Genomic DNA, 20,604 nt, shown 5'->3' on the forward strand with positions numbered 1-20,604 from the left:
CCCAAATAGATAGCGTTTAATAGCATGAAATCCCACAGGTAAGCGTCAGTCCTTGACTCTCTGTACCGAACACTAGCGGCTGCGAAGCAACCATGTGCGCACACACACATATAGTTACATGTCAAGTATAACGCCATCCTTATACTTACTCTGCATGGGAATGTTGGGGGTTTGGGGGGTGGGGGAGGGGGTACTGGTGCTCCCTTCACCATCAGCCACAGGGCCTGAGCCCTTGCGAACCACACCCAGCAGGTCCGAGAGCTTGGTGGAGGCTGGGAGGGCCGAGAAACGAGAGAATTGGGGTGGAGGTAAAAATCAGAGAGAAAGAGAGAGGAGTCAATGTGAGGGATGAAGGACACAGACATAGACAGAGCAGTGGAAAGATGAAAACAGACAAGATATTCTACGGTCCCGTATGCCTTAAACCGCATACACGCATGAGTGCTGATCAAACGGTTTCTTTCTTTGTTGGTCTGGAAAACACCCCTATGATCCTTGCAATATAAATATTGCAGTGCACGCTGATGTGAAAACTGAGCCTGAAAAAGCTTGTATTATACTTGCTGCTAAATACAAAGACATTTACACACGATGGCTGTGGCATGCATCATGTAGTCATTTGGAACTTTGCTTATCTTCTGAAATGATTGCTATGATTCACGGCGTGTAACACCAACAGGAGAAGCGAGGGCAGTACGGCACCATGTGACACTGTGTCCTTTACCGATTAAACATTTATTGTGTCTCAAATCACATCCCTATGGACAAAATATTGAGCGCTAACGTCGAGCAGTTTACTATTACGGTTAGCGTTTAATTTTAAAATTCTCTTCTGAAGTAATTCGTTTTTGCATACTGGTTTTTGAGATCCTCTAAAGAACAAAGTTTTGAACGCAATACGTTTCATTTTCAGACAAAGCATGACTATTTAGATCTAAATGCAATAAAAAAATTTAAAATGCAATAATAATAATAAAAAAAATTCTCAACATGCTGATTTCCCCCCATATACATTATTATTATTATTATTATTATTACAGAAACAAAGATTAATTTAGTAAAGGTTAAAGTTAAGTATCTACAATTTTTAATCAGCCACAATCATATGATCACCTAAAGTGATATGAACATACACACACGCGCACACACACACAGAAACACACAGGGTGACAGATTAGCAAAGGGAAAATGAGGAGTCGAATTAGGATAAAAGAATCAGGGTTCATAGTTCACACTGTGTCACTCACAGAAGACAGGAGGGGCAGGACCCTGAACTGTGTGGTCTGCTTGGGAGCTGAGGTTTGACTGCGTTTGACCTGAGCTGTTATCAACACTCTTTCCTGTGGCCCACCCCACCAGCAACACAGAGAAATGAGAGTATAAACAGACAGATTATGGACACGCTGGACCAGTGGTGGAGTCACCTACTGTAAAGATCCACCAGAGATGGAAATGTGAAGCACTCGGTGAGAGAGATCAGAAAGAAACCATACTGTAATGGATGTAACTGTATATAATGAGAATATAATGAAGCGACAACCGGTTCCGTCAGACATCATGGGGTTTTGGAATTATAGGCAATAACAAAAGTGGATATACATGTACAATTATTATGCAACCACATGAAAATACACTCACCAGCCAGTTTAATAAAAACACCTGTACACCTGCTCAATCATCTAATTATCAAATCAGCCAATCGCGTGGCAGCAGAACGTTGGTGAAAATCATGCAGACGCGAGTCAAGAGCTTCAGTTCACACCAAACATCAGCATGGGGAAAATATGATCTCAGTGACCTTGTTGGTGCTGGATGGACCGGCGTGAGTACTTATCCTGCTAATCCGAAATGCATTTTGTCATTTAATATTACGAAAAACAAAGAACATCCAGTGAGCAGCGGTACTTCAGGCAGAAACACAGACGAGGACGGCAAAAGACGGTTCAAGCTCACAGGAAGGCGATGTTAACTCAAGCAACACACTCTTTATAACCGCTCTGAGACGAAAAGCATCTCAGACAACACATCGGTCTTGAGATGGATGGATTACCACAGCTGAAGACCACATGGAGAAATCTGCTATAGTGAGCGCAGGCTCAACGAATCTGAGCAGCTCAGGAACGCTGGTCTTTTTCTAATCTTCAGCTGATTGGATAATTGGCTGAATACTTGCTTGAATGAGCAGGTGTACAGTTAGTGCTATTAAACTGAATGTATAAGAATACAATATTCTTGCATGTGATGCTATAAACTTATATACGTACAGCTATACAGTATACGAATAAAATAAAATGATCGATCTCTTTAGATAGAATAAACATTTAGGTCAGTTTACGAATATATATTCTCACCCACAATAAAAGAGCAAGTCTAGCCAAAAATGCATTTCTTACACCGTTCTGTCTAAACAAACATTATGTCATTGGATACAGGTTTTAATACGTCGGTTATTTGAGTCACGCCGAGTCACACAGCATTATGCAGCCTATGTAGTGCATATAAGTGTGTTGGGGGGTTAAACTTGGGGGCTAAAAATAAAAAATACAATCTGAAACAATAAATGTTTATTTCATTTATCATGAGAACTGTAAATTGTAAGCCTTAAGTAATTAAAGCACAAAATGAAACACTTAAATGCATTGCTAGATGAATCGGAAAGCCCTGTAGACACTCGAGAATGATGCGGTCCAATCGAGTGTCACCTTAGCTTCTATAATGATCAAATATTGACAGCACCAACATTATGGACAATTATTTACAAGCAAACTTATAAAATATCACAGATAATCATCCACTAAAGTTATTCACGACAAATCCTTATCATCTACATGAATAATAAGCATATTAAAAACAGTACTTCAACACAACCACAGCTGCTCCTGACACCAGTGACTTATCCACACTAATCTCAACATGGGCCATGGATCCTTACATCTCTTAATCAATCTCTCTCTCTCTCTCTCTCTCTCACTCTCACTCTCACTCTCACTCTCACTCTCACTCTCACACACACACACACACACACACACACACACACACACACCTTATACATTACAGTTTCTTTTGCATGCACCACGAAGGATTGAGTTTCATGATTAAATGTTTTACAAGACAGTTTTTAACCTCTGCCTCTCTCTCACACACAAACACACACACACACACACACACACACACACACACACACACACAAACACACACACAGTGTTTCAAGTTAAAGTATAGCACTGTTTTCCTTTGTAAGCTCCTTCCTACTCTCACCTTTCATGTCTTCATCCTCCACTGTGGCACTGCTGCTGTCAGATGATTCCTGGGGCAAAAAAGAAAAAAAAAAACTGTTAAAAAATAAATGCAGGTATTCATTTCAGCGAGGTGGGAGGGTGACATAATCCTACGTGCACTCATACAGCAAAACACGTGTATCCTAAATTAACATCTCAAGAACAAACCTCCAGGGATTACATACATTTAAGTGTCCGCTGATGCGTGGCAAACCTCATTAGAACAATTGCAACATGCTTGTTATATATCCATGCACACACACACACACACACACACACACACACACACACACACACACACACACACACACACTCACGCTAAACAAACACACTAAAAAGAGAATATGACTCTGGAGGCTCAACACTATTTTTCATGTTGCAAATAGGGTATGCTTTAAAAAAAAGACAGAGAGAGAGAGAAAGTGTGTGTGTGTGTGTGTGTGTGAGAGTGTGTGTGTGAGAGAGAGAGAGAGAGAGAGAGAGAGAGAGAGAGAGAGAGAGAGAGAGAGAGAGAGAGAGAGAGAGAGAGAGAGAGAGACTAAGCCACTGGCCTATAACTTGGAAGTTTCACTGTTTTACTTTTATGAGACAGAGTTACTTTTATTCATTTGACTTTTTTATTCATTTGACTTTTTTATTTTAACGAAATAAAGTTTCCTAAACACTTGTTGCATTATTCAATCAGTAATGTCATTTAAAAGTACACATTTGTTTATATATACAGTATATTTCTATAAATATATATACGCTTAGTGACTTTCACGGTTGCTGATTTCTTGGGCTTTTCACACACAACAGTCTCTAGAATTTACACAGCACGGTGTGAAACCTTCCAGTAAGCATTAGTTGTGCAGTTGGAAATGCCTCGTGGATGAGAGGGAACAGAGGACTAGAATAACAACACGTTTACTACCCGTTGAGTAGAAAAGCATGTCAGAATACACAAAACATTAAACTTTGAGGTAGACAGATTGCAGCATCATGGTGTCAGCTCTCCATCTGCATAATTATTAATGATATCCATTGCCTGCTGCCATTTGACCGGCTGCTGGCCAAAAAACGTACGTTATTCATGCACTTATCCTTTCTTATGGATGAACGAGGTACACTAATTATCTCCGAGTAGCTCTCGTCACGTGCAGTTTGGTTCACGGCATGTGTGTGGATCTGCGCTGTCGGTATTTTACACCAAAGTTAAATATCAGAAACTGTATGTACGGTAATCTCTGAGCGACTACATAACATTACATAACTAAACTAAACTTGTTTCAGGAAACAGCTCACACAGTGGGATCCTTACAGTCTGCCTTTCTGACACTTCGAACCCCATTTGCATAAACTGAGAAACTCTCTATTCAAATGTTGTGTGTAGCTCTGGTGTGGTATCGCTCACCGATGCTGCTGGAAGTGTGGCTTTATTGTTGGGATCTCTAAGAAAATACTGTCACAGTGTAAGACTAAGCATAAAGCCGCATAAGTTCAAACTTCACTACATCTCAGCAGATAAGCACAATAAACTCCAAATCTAAGACTATTCACCTAAATCGCTAAATTGCAGGAGCGTGATTTGGCTCATATTCAGTAATCTGCACTCTGGCTTTTGTTATATTGCTTAAATACTCTGATTAACACGACAGCTGCAAAGCAGGGATACAGCGAGGAGACCTCGCTGTTAAACATTCATAAGACTTGTACAGAAAGAGCTATTCAATTAATATTGGAGTAGGTTTGCTTAAAACATCAAGATCTGTTGTAAACACAAGCAAGGAGATTATAATCTTTATGAGCTAAGCTAGTCCAAATCTAAGCTGACCCATGTGCATCAATTCAGATTGACAGATGAGGTAACATGCTTGTAAATGAAGATTTCTGATCAGCTCAGCGATGAATTCATTAGGACTGATGCCAATATTTGTGTGTAAAAATAGCCATGGACATTTAAAACCCTGCCTGAGAAATAAAATGATCTGTAAAAGGACGGCGCGACTTAAACTACTCATTGACCTCCTTTCGGCTTTCCTCAGCTTTAATTACAGGGGAAGTTGAGAACGAGGAAAAAGGTACGAAAAAGAGAAAGACAGAACAAGAAAAGAAAAGAGAGTGTGGAAGAGAAAAAATGCGATGGCATCGATGTCAGGAGAGCAGAGAGAAAGTGGAGGTCATATGAGAGTAAAAGAAAGGAGCTCCTGTCATGGCCGAGCTGCAATGATCATCAAGGACATTCACTAGAAGCTGCTGTAAATAGGCCAGCTGAGCCGTCAGTATCTGGGACGCTATGATTAGATAATCCTGAGGCTGCCTCTTTTCCTTCATTTTATCATCCCAATAAACTGCACATCTCTCTGCGAGAGCATGGCGTGTTGAAATCAGTCAAGCAGCGAAAAGCCTATGATGTTTATTGCTCAAAATGATGTTAGTAACCAAAATGAAAACATGTAATTGAATGAATGAGTTTTCCAATTATTTCTGCAAAACCAAGTAACTCATTATTTGAGGATTAATAAGCTAATGTTGAGTGTTCGGTATTTGCACATACAGATGATTAATTTACACAGCAGGGCAAATCCTATTTAATGAACTAGACAACTAGCTATTAACATGCAGTTTTCACTCCAGCTGTTTCATTATATATATATATATTTTTTAAGGTTCGCAACTAAAACTAAAACACTTAGTGTTTAAACCTGAAAAATTAAACAAAAAAAAAGTAGTCGCGCCTCCAAAAATCTGCTTAGACATCTCATCCAAATGTGACATGGATCCATTTTTTTTTCCAATTGTATAAAATGTCGAAAGGGTATAAAATCAATTATATTCAAACTGAATAAGTGAAAATTCTGATTTAAGCTGCCACAAAGGCTCAATTTTGTGAAAGAGTGGATCTTTGTGATGCAGCACGATAAATTATTTCAGTCTGTTTGATATTGGGTTAGAATTAAAACTGAATTTGATTGGTTTAGAGGTTTGACCTGTTGGTCATTTTTGTGGAAGATGAGTAGAAATTCGTGAAGGTTCGTCTGATTATTAACGCTACACCAGACGGTTAACTGTATGCTGTGCAAGCCAACGCAACTGCGTGCCGTACATCTGGCTCGGCTCTACAGCGTCCTGTCTTTATCTAGAGCATTTGCATTCTCATAACTGTTCTAAAATCAGAGGTTACAAAAACGTTCGACGGCTGAATCTGAATATTCTGGGTCTTTTCCCCCCACTGTCTGTTCTGCTCCTTTCTTTTTAATTTATCAGGAAAGAAATAACAAGCTAACCTAATTCCAGGCGTGTTTAAAGTGGAAAAATAATAAAGACAGATTCCTGTGAATGTAATAAGAGAAACTCGGTGCAGGTTAAAAACGGTGTACTTCTAAACATCACCACGAGATGGCCGCTTTAAACGGTACAGCGGATCTGAACACAGACTCTCAGCAAGGAGACGCCATGATACTTATCCGTGCCAACTGTTGATCTCCGTATCTAACACACCTCAAGGACTCATGTACAGTCAAGACAGTCCTCTCTGCTTCGATTCAAGAGTTTCTCAGAAACGTACATGCTTATTGATACTGAGTAACTACAATGATTAAATCAGGCTCTAATAGGCATGCGAGAACTCGGTGAATGTCACAAAACACCATTTCAAAGATAACATGATCATACTCTAATTTTTATTCATGCTAGTCTGAGATGCAGCATCTTTTATAAAACCCCAAATGCTCAGACAAATCAAATGCACATGAAAATAAACACAAGGAGATTAAATAAAAAAGGGAGGTTGTGAGAAAGAAAAAAAAAAAAAGAAGCTTGTTGGGGTTGATACCTTAATCCCATCCAATGGATTATGTATAACAGTAGTCTGAGCTTCCTAAGGACACACAGGAGGAAAAGAACGGATGAGGGATGTGAAATAAAAGGGAGGAAGATGAGAGTCAGAAAGGATAACAAAAGAGAGAAAGAGAAACGCTTCGGGAGCAGTGAAATCTTGTGGAGGTGGATATGGGTTTGAACATTGTCAACCCAGAAACAAGAGAAATAAAATACACAACCGATTGAGGACATGTCAAAACTTTCACTCTTGTATTATAGTTGGAGCGGTAATTCGGATGTATAAAAAAAAAAATACTGAAAGTTAATAATCCCAGCTTTAAAATAATCTCCACTCCTGCAACGTCAGGCACTGGATTTGATTATGGCGAGTGATTTATAACTCCTGCCATGAGAGAAATGGCAGAGCAGGATCGGATTTGTCTCGGTTTGATCGATCTATGAAATAGTTCGTGTGTGGTTTGTGTCAGGGATCATCTCCTTGCTGTCCTTTTCCCACCAACCCACAGGAAGTAACGTTTCCCAAATGACCAATCAGCAATTAGTCGCCTTCTACATTATGTTGTTGTCACTGCCATGACGACTGTCACTACGGGCACCAGCCAGCAGTGATACCTGGGGTGGAATTGGGGAAGGTTTTTCTGGCTGAAAATGGGGAAAAAAAAAAAAAAAGTACACTATGCATTCTGTAGTCACATTTGACATCACAACATGCATCTGCAGAAAAAAAAAGGATTAGATAAACTTTGGATCTCTCTGTTGCACTGCAGATCAATGAAGCGTTCCTAATGTCCTGGATAGAAGACGGCAGTTAGGAGAAGAGCTGCTGAGGCATCAACAGTGCAATGCCTTTTAGTTACTTAAGATTTAAGAAAGTATTTCAATAAATATTTCTAAGGATTAGCCTCAAATCAGACGTACTGAACGTTCCTTCCAGAACCAGATCAGTGGATATAAAGGCTTTTTCTGTATAGATTAGGAAAACCTATCTGCACAGACAAGCGGGCAAAGCAACCCACACACACACACACACACACACACACACACACACACACACACACACACACACACACACACACACACACACACACACACACACACACACAGAGCGTTAAAGGGCAACTATGAGAGATCCTAAAAATATGCTGATGTATTGCGCCACGTGTTGTAGTAGCTGTATGAGTCTGAGTGCTAGTCATTCTTCCAGGCAGAGTTCACTCCCTGATACTCATGCATGAGTCTTCTAAGGCTTTGCAGCTGTAGGCGTGTGCATTAGAGTTGGAGTAAGCTCCGTGTTCAGCCTAAAACACCCCTCTGCGTTAATACATGCCGTCTGCATCAGACACTGAAGCAGACCGTTACACATTCAATACTACAAACACACACACACACACACACACACACACACACACACATGCTCGGTATCCAGCTGCCGCTCTACAGGTCAGTTTAGATTACAGAAAAAAAATAATAAAATTCAAACCCACCACAGCATTGATTATACTTATTATATATCCATTAGATTTCAGTACAATTCTTGTGTATGTTCTGCTGATGCTCGTATCATCTCAGGGAGTTTTTCCTTGCCGCAGTCGCCTCTGTCTTTCTCATTAGGGATAGGGATAGGTACTGTATACAGCACATCACATTTTAAAATTCATTTTCATTTATATTTTTACATTCATATTATTATAAATATATATTTCTTTCTTTCTCACTCTTCTGTTTCTATACTTCTATAAAGCTGCTTTGAGACAATGGGAAATTGTTTAAAAAAAACGCTATACAAATAAATTGAATTGAATTGAATTGATGTGGAAGATAAATTGAGCATAAATGAAATCATGCCAAAGGGAAAATCTTGAATCAGCATGGGAATAAGGCAAAGATCATCACCGTCTCTGGAATGAAGACGCCCATTTAAAGGTCTAGCGGTTTCTGAGAAACACCCTGACACAAACTCCTGATTAGACTTAGAGATCCGTTAAAACGCCGGCAATGATTGAAGCTGCAAGTTCAGTGTCCAGGTAGACAAGTCAGGTTTCACGTCACCAGTAGCATATTTTTTGTTTGTTGTTTTAAATACGGTCTATTACCATCTAGCAGTTCCTCGCTCAAATTGATCTAATCCCTTTCATGTCTATATTTGACTTTCCAAAATTTGCAGTATTTCCCATCATTCTCTCTGGAGCCACATCGAAAATAACACGACAGCAACCTTCGTTTCTCCACGCAGGAGATGTGGACCGCACTGAAATCCCCGTGTGCTAGAATCGGCTGCTGCTGTATACACGTTATATTGCTACCTCTGCTTATGCTTATGTGTTTGAGTGTGCAGACTTCTTTCCAGCGCACCACATTTCCTGTCCAACTATTTGTTGTTGCCTTTGTTTTTTTAAGTTGATTACATAATTTAAAAAAATGACTGAGTCCAAAAGAAGCGAGGATCAATACATACAGACACGGGAAAAATGTCTTACTACTCAATAGCTCCTCGAGTGCTAGTGAGCTAGCGGCCATTTGAAAATAAGGTGAAAAGAGCTCACCAAAAAAAGAGAGAGCAAACAAAGCAGAGGGATTGACAAATCCACACCAAACTCACACGCAAGATAAGAAGAAGGGAAGGGAAAGAAAAGGATGGGAAGGGAAAGGAAGGAAGGAAGGAAGGAAGGAAGGAAGGAAGGAAGGAAGGAAGGAAGGAAGGAAGGAAGGAAGGAAGGGAGGAAGGAAGGAAGGGAAGTCAGGAAGGAAGGAAGAGAGAGAGGGAGGGAAGTCAGGAAGGAAGGAAGGATGGAAGGAAGGATTAGAGAGGTAAATACCAGTGCAGGAGAGGGAAGGTTTCCTTTGGGGCTCGTGACTATGCTGTTTTTGGTGCTGTTGGTCTGGGGCTGTGCAGGGAAACACAACACACACAGGATTAAAGAGGAATCAGGTTTAACGTGGAGGACGAGATCAGCATGCATTTCTTGTGCACTCAAACACAACCAAAGTCGTCAGTCATCCTGCATGTGTGTGTATTTAAAAACCTGTAAGAACTCTAAGAGATAATATGCGTTATAAGTCAGAAGATGTTTCATGTGCTATACATACAAGTTCAGAGCCAGAGACTTGAGGGAAAGAGAGGTTAGTGTAAACATGTCCTTAATAAAAATGCATTCCTTGCTAAATATACTGCATAAATTACACTCATTACACATAACAAGACCATAATTAATCATATTCTGATGCTTATTTACTCGAGCCCAAATAAAGCTTTCTACTTGCCTTCTTTTTTTACATTTTTTTCTATTCATAGCTAACGCTCCCTCTCCCTCACAGTCTAATATAAAAAACCCTCATCATTAGGGTGGAAGACAGATGCTGAGAAAAGGTGTTGACAAACCAAAAGAAATGAATGAAAGGACAAATAACAGATTTCCTGAAAGCAGACGTTCTGGTGTTAGGAGAATGTAGCGGACATGTAAGGGAAGAAATAACAGAGAGAGAGAAACAGGAAAAGGAAGTGACCGGTTCACACACGACTGGACACTGAACACAGGGACGCTGTTAAAGTCTCTCACACACACACACACACACACTCTCACTCGCACACACACACACTCTCACTCGCACACACACACTCTCTCTCATGCACACACACTCTCATGCACACACACACACCCACCCACACACACACTCACACACATACAAAATCAGAATGTTGGATATTAATGCTATATATCGGGGTATACACCTTGGACAAAAATAAAATCAGACTAAATTGGACTTAATCATTCATGTAAACTGTCACGTAAAAGTAACAAAAAAGCAGATGTGAAACAATATGGAATATATTTGGAATCCTATCCAGAGGATATCATCAGTGTTCATTTGGTTTGATGGTTGATTTTAAACGATGCCTGAAGTAGTTTAACCCAACTGCAATAGAAACAGTATTGAAGAATCTGCCTCATTTTTGTATTTTTTTTTTTTTTTGATCTGACATCTTTTATAATGGTGCAGTACCTCCCATTAGCGCAGAATCGCAGCCCTCTGCATTTCACACAAGTTTCGTACACTGCACTTACTGTGATTGTGCTCTGTACAGCAGCAATAAAATGAGCTTACATTCTTAGCACTTAAGTAACTCTTACATGCTAATGTGCACTTTATGGTCATTACTGCTGCTGTAGTTAAGTGAAGCTAATTTTGTCCGCTGGCCCAAAACTTATGAAAAGCTTTATTAAAGGCTGTGAAGGCTACACACAGTAGACTTTGCTATCTGTAAGAAAATCTGATTTTCTTTTTTCTTTAAATATATTGCACAAGATCGTATTTTAGGTGTTTATAAAGTACTAAATAAATAAATTGTATTATCGTTATTGCTTTCTACTGTCGGAGGCACAGAGTAGGTAGGAGGTATCTGGTATCTGAGCTTGAACTGGAGCAGGAGCTTGGGTTACTTCTCAGGTCTGCTTGGCTTTCGTCTGGGTTCTCTGGTTTCCTCCCACCTAAGAAAATTTCAAGTAGGAGGACTGGGTAAAATAAAATTGCTCCTAGGTGTGAATGAGTGTATCAGTGTGTGAGTACACTGTGTATATGATGCTATGTGATGGACACATGGGTTAAGATGAGGGTCTCATCTCCGTGATCTATTCCATCTTTTGGCTCGGTGTTAACAGGATCGGCTCCGGTTCTGGTTCGACTGTGACCACAAGCAGGATAAGGCAGTTACTGAAGCAAAGTACGTCAGGGAGCTTAATCATTTCCCAGTTTTTATTTTTTTGGTTTGAAAGCTAATTTGATGGTTGCATCCAATTTGCTTGTGCAAATAACACTGGAAATACTGGGCAATCATCTGCAGATCGATGAAGTCAAAAGATTTTTGGAGAAATGGACGTGAGCAGCCAAGTGGTAAGGGCATCCCCAGGAAGACGTGCAGTTACTTCACTTAAGAGCAATTAGGAGACGAAGGTGGCGAGAATGAGATACGCTTAAAGGCTCAGCATAGTGAGGAAACCTTAGTAATGAGCAGAGAGCATCATTAGGCATTTATGAAGTGTGAAGTTCTTCTTACTTGACTATAAGACAGAAGGTTTACTGTTTATTCACCAGTGCAAACAAGAGGAAAGAGTTTACGCCACAGACACAGAGAGAGAAAAAGCGGAAATCCGGTTTCTAGCAGCAGCTAGAAAGTAACCGTGTGAAAATCTGGAGCATCATTTCTTCAGGGTAGAGGATAAAGGAATTGAAAGCAGGTTCAGGTGGTAGGCTGGTGGAGGAAAACAGGGAAAGATGAAAGATAGGAGAAAGGATAAAACAAATGAAGTAATGTTCTCACCGTGTACTGAACAGTAGAGCTTGACTTTCTCTTCTGGAAAGATGAAAAGAGGGAGAAATTGTGGTAAATGTTTCAAAAAAAAAAAAAAAAAAAAAATCCTAAACTCAAACATCCTATCTGAGTGACCAAGTGACACCTTCAAGTAGCTGATTATTGGCATACTCATCCATCACCACTGGTTCGAGCTGGGAACGGGAGACTGACGGAACAAGAGCACTTGGGGTCATGATATTACGGTCCTTTGGGGTAAAGACGAGGTGATTGGAAAGGGCAATCAAGGAAAGAAATGAAGAAGTAAAAAAAAAAAAAAAAAAAAAAAAAAAAAAAATTGTGTAGTAAACAGGTATAGACGTGGAAGCACGATATGTTCTACTTTGAGGAGAATAAAGAACAAAGTGCATGCTGCAGATGTACTTGTAGCCGGAAATAAAAGCACCGGTTCAAATAAAATAGACCTAAATTTTAACTACAGGTACAGATGAATACAGGGTCAAATGAAAAATATACTATACTTCTAAAAAAAAAAAAAATTTTTTTTTAAATTAAAAAAAATAAAATAAAAAAAAAGCAAACTAGAGAGGGGTCATTTTTAAGTGGTTTTGAAATAAACTAATATTATTTTATTATTTAGCATTATATTAATTTACTTCTCATTTACTTATGTGAATGCAGCAGGCAGAATAAATGATATACAAAGCGATTCATTTACCTTCAGCTATTTTAAAGCTGAACAACAGGAATATTAGGCATACTTAGCAAAGCTGATACGAAGTAAAGCGAACCTTTAAACTCGATGTTTATGCTGTGAGCACATTGAAATGTTCACAACAGACATGTAAGCGTGAAGTTTAAATTAGTTCTTTTAGATTTTAGGTTTGGAATTAGCTGTAACTAGATTATAGCCTGATTGGATAAAAATATAATTCATTTCGATGTGAATGTCCCATTAGAAAGTTCTAATGAAAAAAAAAAAAAATCTAATATCAAATCGTTGGAAAAAGTTTTTGGTGCGTATCTCCTTTTGCACATTGCATCTTCCAGTGGCTGAAGCAGCATAGCAAAAAATGCTTTAAATTCGAATGCAGTGTAAGATAAACACAAACGCTGCACATCTCAGAATATAAAGCATGTTTGGTCAGAAATGAATCAGGAAGGTTCCGATATTTGACAGGTGTCTGAGGAGAACCAGGAGAGGAACTGGTGCATTCCTGGATAAACCAAGAAAAAGAAAGGAAGTAAAGCAGGAGTCATGAACAAAGAAAGAAAGTGAAAAAAGGAGATAGATGATGATGTTTGTAATGGCTGGTGGAGGACACGGGGGAGCCTGTTGCTAGGCGACGAGAGGAGCACAGTGATGCTATTTCTGTCACAGAGTTTCTAGGGTTCAGACTTGTGGCTATTTCTGGAACAGGAGTCATATTCCCATCTGAACTAGTTCTTCTCAGCTGGCATGTGCACACTCCCTCTCTCTCTCTCTCTCTGTCTCTCTCTCTCTCACACACACACACACACACACACACACACACACACACACACACACACACACACACACACACACACACACGGCTTGTGCAGGAGCAAGGTGCAATAGTACTGTATGTAGCAGGTGTTCATCAGGGATTTGGGGCGAAAGGTCAATAGTTGCTAGGATTACAGACCCAAATGGTTGTACTGTATCCTTTTCTGCATGTGTGTGGGTGTGAGGAAAGCATCAAACAATTAGATGAGGATTTTTCGTGGGCAAGGAGTATTTTGAAATGTGGAAGAATTTTGCAAAAAATGTTATTCCAGATATCCAAGTGCCCTCGCTGACATCACAGCCTTCCACATTTAAACCTCCTAGATACCACCCACACTCACACACCTGTGCAGATGGAAACGAATCTTCTAATCTTTAATCTTCCTCTAAACCTTAAGCCATTAGCGCAAAATCAACTTTTCATTCTCATCACAAACAGAGTGTAGAAATGTTTGGTGTCATTTGCACTGGAGCTTGTGCTTAATAACAACTAAAGAAAGTTACTCACAGGACTAATACACATGCAAACACAAGAAGAAATCTAAATACAAAAATTGTTCCTTATTGTCATCTTTTATCCAAAAGGTATTTCATCATCCTGCAGCCGTTTTGTTGTATGTGCTTGGTTCTGCATGTGCTGACTGATGAGGCAAGCAGAATGTAGTCATTTTCTTTAAACCTGGTATCTCAGAAAGTTGATTCGATGCAGCCATGTTGGACAACCACGTTATCTTTTCCCCCTTACCATAATTTGGTTCCTCCTGAAGCGGGAAGGTGTATTATGTGTATTAGATTAGGTTTGGCAGATGAATCTGAATTTAAACATGTATGTAAGTCAGCGGTGTCCAATCTTTCATCCCAACCAAGCAGAAGCCACACCGTGCTTGGAATGAAAACCTGCACCCACACCGGCCCTTTCGGGATAAGACTGGACACCGCTGATATAAGTGATCCTCATGGACCATTGGACATGGTTTTTATCTATCTAGTTGTCAATCTCTCTTTAGATAGTATCTATCTATCTATCTATCTATCTATCTATCTATCTATCTAGTTGTCTATCTATCTATCTAGATAGTATCTCTCTATCTATCCATCTATCTAGATAGTATCTCTCTATCTATCCATCTATCTAGATAGTATCTCTCTATCTATCCATCTATCTAGATAGTATCTCTCTATCTATCCATCTATCTAGATAGTATCTCTCTATCTATCCATCTATCTGTCTCTCTATCTGTCGGTCTGTCTGTCTAGTTGTCTGTCTAGTTGTCTGTCTAGTTGTCTGTCTAGTTGTCTGTCTAGTTGTCTGTCTAGTTGTCTGTCTAGTTGTCTGTCTAGTTGTCTGTCCATCCATGTATTTATTTATTACCTCAGCTTCCGTGCTTACTTTCAATAAATTACATAACCCTGCACTTATTACCATCTATAAACCTGACCTATTTGAAGCATTATAGTATGAAGAATAGCTAATTAAGTGTCATCAAGTGGTCATCATAATTCTGAATACTGAAAATACTAATTCCTCTTCTCTCCATCATTCAGACTTGGCACAAACAGACACATTAACACACACAGAGACAGAATGTGACAATAGGACATTGGGTGCTTTCCAAACACACTGAATTGTTAAAACAGAAAGCAATGATGTCGTAACAATGTGTGTAGGGACACATCGGTTACGTGGAGACGGACAATTATGGGGGTAGGGGGGCAGGGGGTAGTGGAGCATCAGAGAGATCTCTGAAAATAAAGTGCATGGACCCAAGTCAGGTGGCAAAAGGTGAAGAGGACATCTTACCTTGACGTCGGCCTTCTTGTTCAGCAAACTCTTGGCTGCTGCAATAAGAGACAGGAAACACAGACAGAAGTTGAGCAGCCGGACGACGAGTTCAGCTCATGTCTTATAAAACATAATAACATTGTACAAAGTCAAAGAGAACATGCTCAGTTTCCCATTTATAATCATCTTCAGCAAAAATGATTGCAACAAGATTTCATAGGTTTCCATCATAAGAAGTATTTTGTTAGCGTTAACTTTAACCACAAAAGCTTCAGGGAAACTCAGCTTCTGATCAGTTCACCCACATTCTGAATCTGATCAGTTATCAAAATCCACAAAGAAAAAGTCATATGGGCCCCTGCTGTCTCATCCTACACAGGACCCCTTATACACACTTTGCTTTAAACAGACTTAAAGGTTTGTTTAAAGGTGCACAGGGTAGAAAAGCTCCGGAAATAGCACAATTTATTACATACAATATTACCTCTATTAGCTTTACATGGTTTCATAACTCAGAATTGAATCTGATCATGATGAGGATGTATCTTTTTGATACACTCTACCCTGTGCACTTTTAAACAATACATTATATCAGCGTGGTCCAATCATATCCACAAAGGGCCGATGTGGGTGCAGGTTTTCATTCCAACCAAGCAGAAGCCACACCTGATTCCACCTGTTTAATCAGACTCTGGTGTGGCTTCTGCTTGGTTGGAATGAAAACCTGCACCCACATCGGCCCTTTCCTGATAAGATTGGACACCGTTGCATCATACGGTCATTTTCACACTTGGGTTTTCTCCTGAGCTGTTTGAGCCCTGAGTTCAGTTGACTGGTGAAATGTGGAAGCGGTTCTTGAACCTGGGGTCCCGTGAGCCGATCCCTGATCGTCTGGGTTCTGTTCGGACGATCTTCGCTCCGTGTGTCACATGCTGAGCAACATGACCATTTTGACTTTGCACTTTATTTTGTCATCCTACTTACCGTCTCTACTTTACTACGTTGCTGTTGGTTACTGATATATAAATCCACACTTTTATAGAATCAGGGCAGTGCTGTTAGTTCCTTTTCATGATGCAAGCAAACTGAAAACTTTATTATAATAATAATAATAATAATAATAATAATAATAATAATAATAATAATAATAATAATAACAATAATAATAATAAAATAAAATACAAGCATCTTCTGCCAGCCTTTTTTAAAAACGTCTGATACAAGATCGAATCCTTGTTTGCACGTATTCTGCATGATGGCATGCTATGTATCCAAAGAGCACCATTTCTTCTCTTAGAAATCAGTTTCTGGTACCACAGGAAATAATAATAATAATAATAATAATAATAATAATAATAATAATAATAATAATAATAATAATAGTAATAATAATAATAATAATAATAATAATAATAAACATTGAAATTGTTAATACCAAGTGTGAAAACACCCTGAAAATAAAGATTATAAAAAACATGCTTAACTGTCGCATTGCACTGCTGAGCAATAAATAGTCCTATTAAACCTAACAAATTCCACTGACACAAGAGCACCATTTAGCCGCCAACCCTCAAACTTAAAAATTCAATCATAAGATTTGATCATGACAAAAACGTACAAATTCCAAACTCGACCTACAGTATTTTGTCATGCTTTCCGCTTCAGGAAAGGTTTTCTTGTGGCAGTGTTTCAATACATTTACTGTTGCATGCTTTTACTAAGTCACTTATCCCACACATCATTGTCTCAGTCAGGCCATAGATCATACGTTGAGAATAGGTTTTAACGCTATAGATTTAAGGTGAATGGAATCCCACAGATTATGCTTTATTAGTAAACCACAGAGCTTTGATAGTCAGCCAAAGAGGAGAAAGAAGGAAGTGATGATGACCGCTAGTAAGCGTAGCTATTTACACTACACTGCACATTTCAGACAAAGAACAATGACAGATTTTTTTTAATACTAAATTTTAGTCCTAGGCATTTCTATCCACAAAGTCCAGGTCAGGGTCATGACCTATGAAACAAAGGCTTAAATTGCTGATACCAAAGAAATGAGATAGAGAAACCGTGCTGTGATCCCTGTAGAGAATTGAACTTGCTCTAGAGAGAGAGATACGGAGAGGGTTGAGAGCCTTACCTTGCCATAAACACAGAGCGCGAGAACAGAAAAAGAGAAGGGAGGAAGAAAAAAGGAGGAGAGCAAAGGTAAAAAAAATCTGCAGTACTGAGCTTTACTCTGTAATGGAAGACTAAATCAACCAAATCTCACATCTACTGCATCTGAAGCACATGTATGAGCTCCACAAATGATAATAAGGGGGGAAAAAATCCTGTTTACTTTAACAAACTTTTAATGGAAGTCTTCGAGGATATCAATAAAATATTTACGCAAAACACAAACTGAGGTTCAAAACACACTTTCATTATTGTTGCTCTGAATTTTCCCCAGTTTTCTTCCCAACCTGGTCACCCACCATTTCCCGCCCATCGCACGTAAGCTGACACCATTGTGTGCTTCCTTTAAGGTACGCAAAGCCAGCCAGTCGTACATTTTCAATCTAGCGGTCATGTTGCGTTACATATTCGGAGGAAAGCTCCATCTGCCCTCGTTTGCGTATACGAACTCACACATGCCCACGACTGGCTAGTGTCACTGTCACAGAGGAGAAGGAGTATAGCCTCTCCCACCCAGAGAGCACAACCAACTTTGCTCACTTGGAATTCTGAAAAATTGTGAGAAAAAAAAAGAAAAGAAAAAAAAGACTACAGACTTCCATTAACACTGAAATTTCTGTCTAGACTACATATGCGGTAGAACGAGAATAGGTTGAAAAACTTTTTAAGCCTTTTTAAATGCTTTGATGAGATGGACATCTTCTGTCAAAACTTGCTCGTGGTTCAGCTGACATGTGAAGATGCTCTTTGCTCAGATGTTCTTCCCATTTGTTATATAAACATTAAAAAGTAGAGCCACAAATAATGAACTATCGATTGCTATTACGTTCTAAAAGTTTTCTTATGTGTAAATGTTAAAAAAGGGAATCGTGTCCGTAATCTTTAAAGACCTTCAGGTTCCAGATGTGGTTCTTGGTTTGGAGTGCCACAGATGAGCAGAAGAGGGAGGGAGGAAGAGTGGCTAACCGATAGAGACGGTGCGGCATGAATATTTGATTGCAGGCGTGTGGAGACGGCATCAAATATGAAGCGCAGCCTTTACACTGAGCCACAGCCACCACTCCAGCTGAGAGCACCAGCTCCCGTCTCAAAACGAGGGCTTTCCAGCGTGCTCAAACAAACGTGACTTTACCGCTTAAAACGACAGGTTTGGATATTTGAATGCAGTAGGCTGCATCAAATATGAAACGCAGCCTTGGCACAAAGCGACAGCCACGGCTAGCTCACATGAGAAGCTGCACGTTATCACACTGAACAGTGTGGACATACTGTAGGGTGGGGAAATTACTCAAAGCATACAGTAAACACAAAAAATATCAGAGGTGGTGGGTATCATCCCCCAACACCACAGCATCAAGCTACTCAAAAAGCAGTTATCTTTCTCCGCCCATCCAAAAAAAAATAATAATAAATAAATAAATAATACATTAATCAGTCTCATTTTTTTTTTACCACAAGGTTTCCATAATGCATATGTTGCGACAGACAACTTTCCACATCCCAACATATTAGTGATCATGCGTTAGTCCTGTCGCTCATGCAACATTCAGTACAGCAGCAGGCAGCCCGTTCCATTCCCACTTTCAGGGTGAACTTCACAGTCTCATACAATACAGAGGGACAGGAAAAGAGAAGAAGGGATGAAAAGAATGAAGCGTGATGGAAGAGTATTCTAAACGAGATACAAACAGACTGACTTGAAAAACATGAATAACACACCTACATGAAACGTATAAATGCCTCTGTGAGGTGGAGAACAATGAAGAAAATGAAATGGTTTGAGAAACAATTATAACCGACAACTGAGATGACCGATAGGACAACAGCTAAGATGGAGGAGATATGGTATGAGAAAAAACTTCAGATTATGATGACAGAAAGAAGAGAAAGGTAAAGATGAGCCACTGTGAGTGGCGCATGCTTTTAGCGTCATGCAAAGTGGAAAACAATAAAAATGGACAGAAGGTGTAGATCCACAGAGGAGAGAAGGGGAGGGGAGAGAGTCTGAGTTATCATGAAGAGAATAAGGGAAGATGTTAAAAGACCTAAAGAAGGAAAACAGAGGGGTGTAAAGAGAGGAGACAAGCAACATGGAGGAAGTTAAAGCAATAAACCATTTTTTTTTTAACTTAATCTCATCTGTAGCACATGTAATTAGCACAGACCAGTGTTTAGGAACAAAATACCTGCTTCCTTAACACTCATTTTAAAATGCGGGCTATAAAAAAAATATTATCAGGAAAAAAAACGTATTTATATATCACGGTGCTGCTGCAGTCTTGATTCTGATTGGTCAGAAGGCGTTGATTAATTTTCTGTAACCGCAGATCTGACAGTTGTTCCAGCTGAGATAATAAATAAATAAATAAATAAATAAATAAATAAATAAATTAATTAATTAATTCAATAGTAAAAGTAATTAATTTCTATAGCAAGAACTCTCCTCTACACAACCTAGGGCTGATTATAAACCGCATTTTTATGCTAGAATTTAACAAAAAAAACTCTAATCGATAAAATGGTGATTTATCTCCAGTGTCAGACTTTTCTAATATCCTTCTTCTAAATTCTTCGTTGTCAATCTCTGTCTTCTACATTTTCCTAGGCTCTGAGAGATAGATAGATAGATAGATAGATAGATAGATAGATAGATAGATAGATAGATAGATAGATAGATAGATAGATAGATAGATAGATAGATAGATAG

General features: G+C 39.2%; 1 protein-coding gene across 50 annotated transcripts in view; it reads right to left on the reverse strand.

Moving 5' to 3' along the window:
- The window catches only part of camk2b1 (calcium/calmodulin-dependent protein kinase (CaM kinase) II beta 1), a 70,801-nt gene that overhangs the window by 6,469 nt on the left and 43,728 nt on the right, over positions 1–20,604 (reverse strand). For 5 of the 50 annotated variants that reach the window (XM_047819080.1, XM_047819079.1, XM_047819089.1 and 2 more), the window contains 7 exons: positions 15,738–15,775; positions 12,418–12,450; positions 9,917–9,985; positions 7,093–7,137; positions 3,259–3,307; positions 1,248–1,340; positions 150–272 (listed from right to left, as the gene is read on the reverse strand). In XM_047819080.1, coding sequence (XP_047675036.1) covers positions 150–272; positions 1,248–1,340; positions 3,259–3,307; positions 7,093–7,137; positions 9,917–9,985; positions 12,418–12,450; positions 15,738–15,775 — 450 coding nt within the window. The remainder of the gene's footprint in view (positions 1–149; positions 273–1,247; positions 1,341–3,258; positions 3,308–7,092; positions 7,138–9,916; positions 9,986–12,417; positions 12,451–15,737; positions 15,776–20,604) is intronic. The other 45 variants (XM_047819112.1, XM_047819105.1, XM_047819110.1 and 42 more) reach the window with 27 other exon arrangements.

The sequence above is a fragment of the Tachysurus fulvidraco genome, chromosome 9, assembly GCF_022655615.1.
Source record: "Tachysurus fulvidraco isolate hzauxx_2018 chromosome 9, HZAU_PFXX_2.0, whole genome shotgun sequence".
Lineage (NCBI taxonomy): Eukaryota > Metazoa > Chordata > Actinopteri > Siluriformes > Bagridae > Tachysurus > Tachysurus fulvidraco.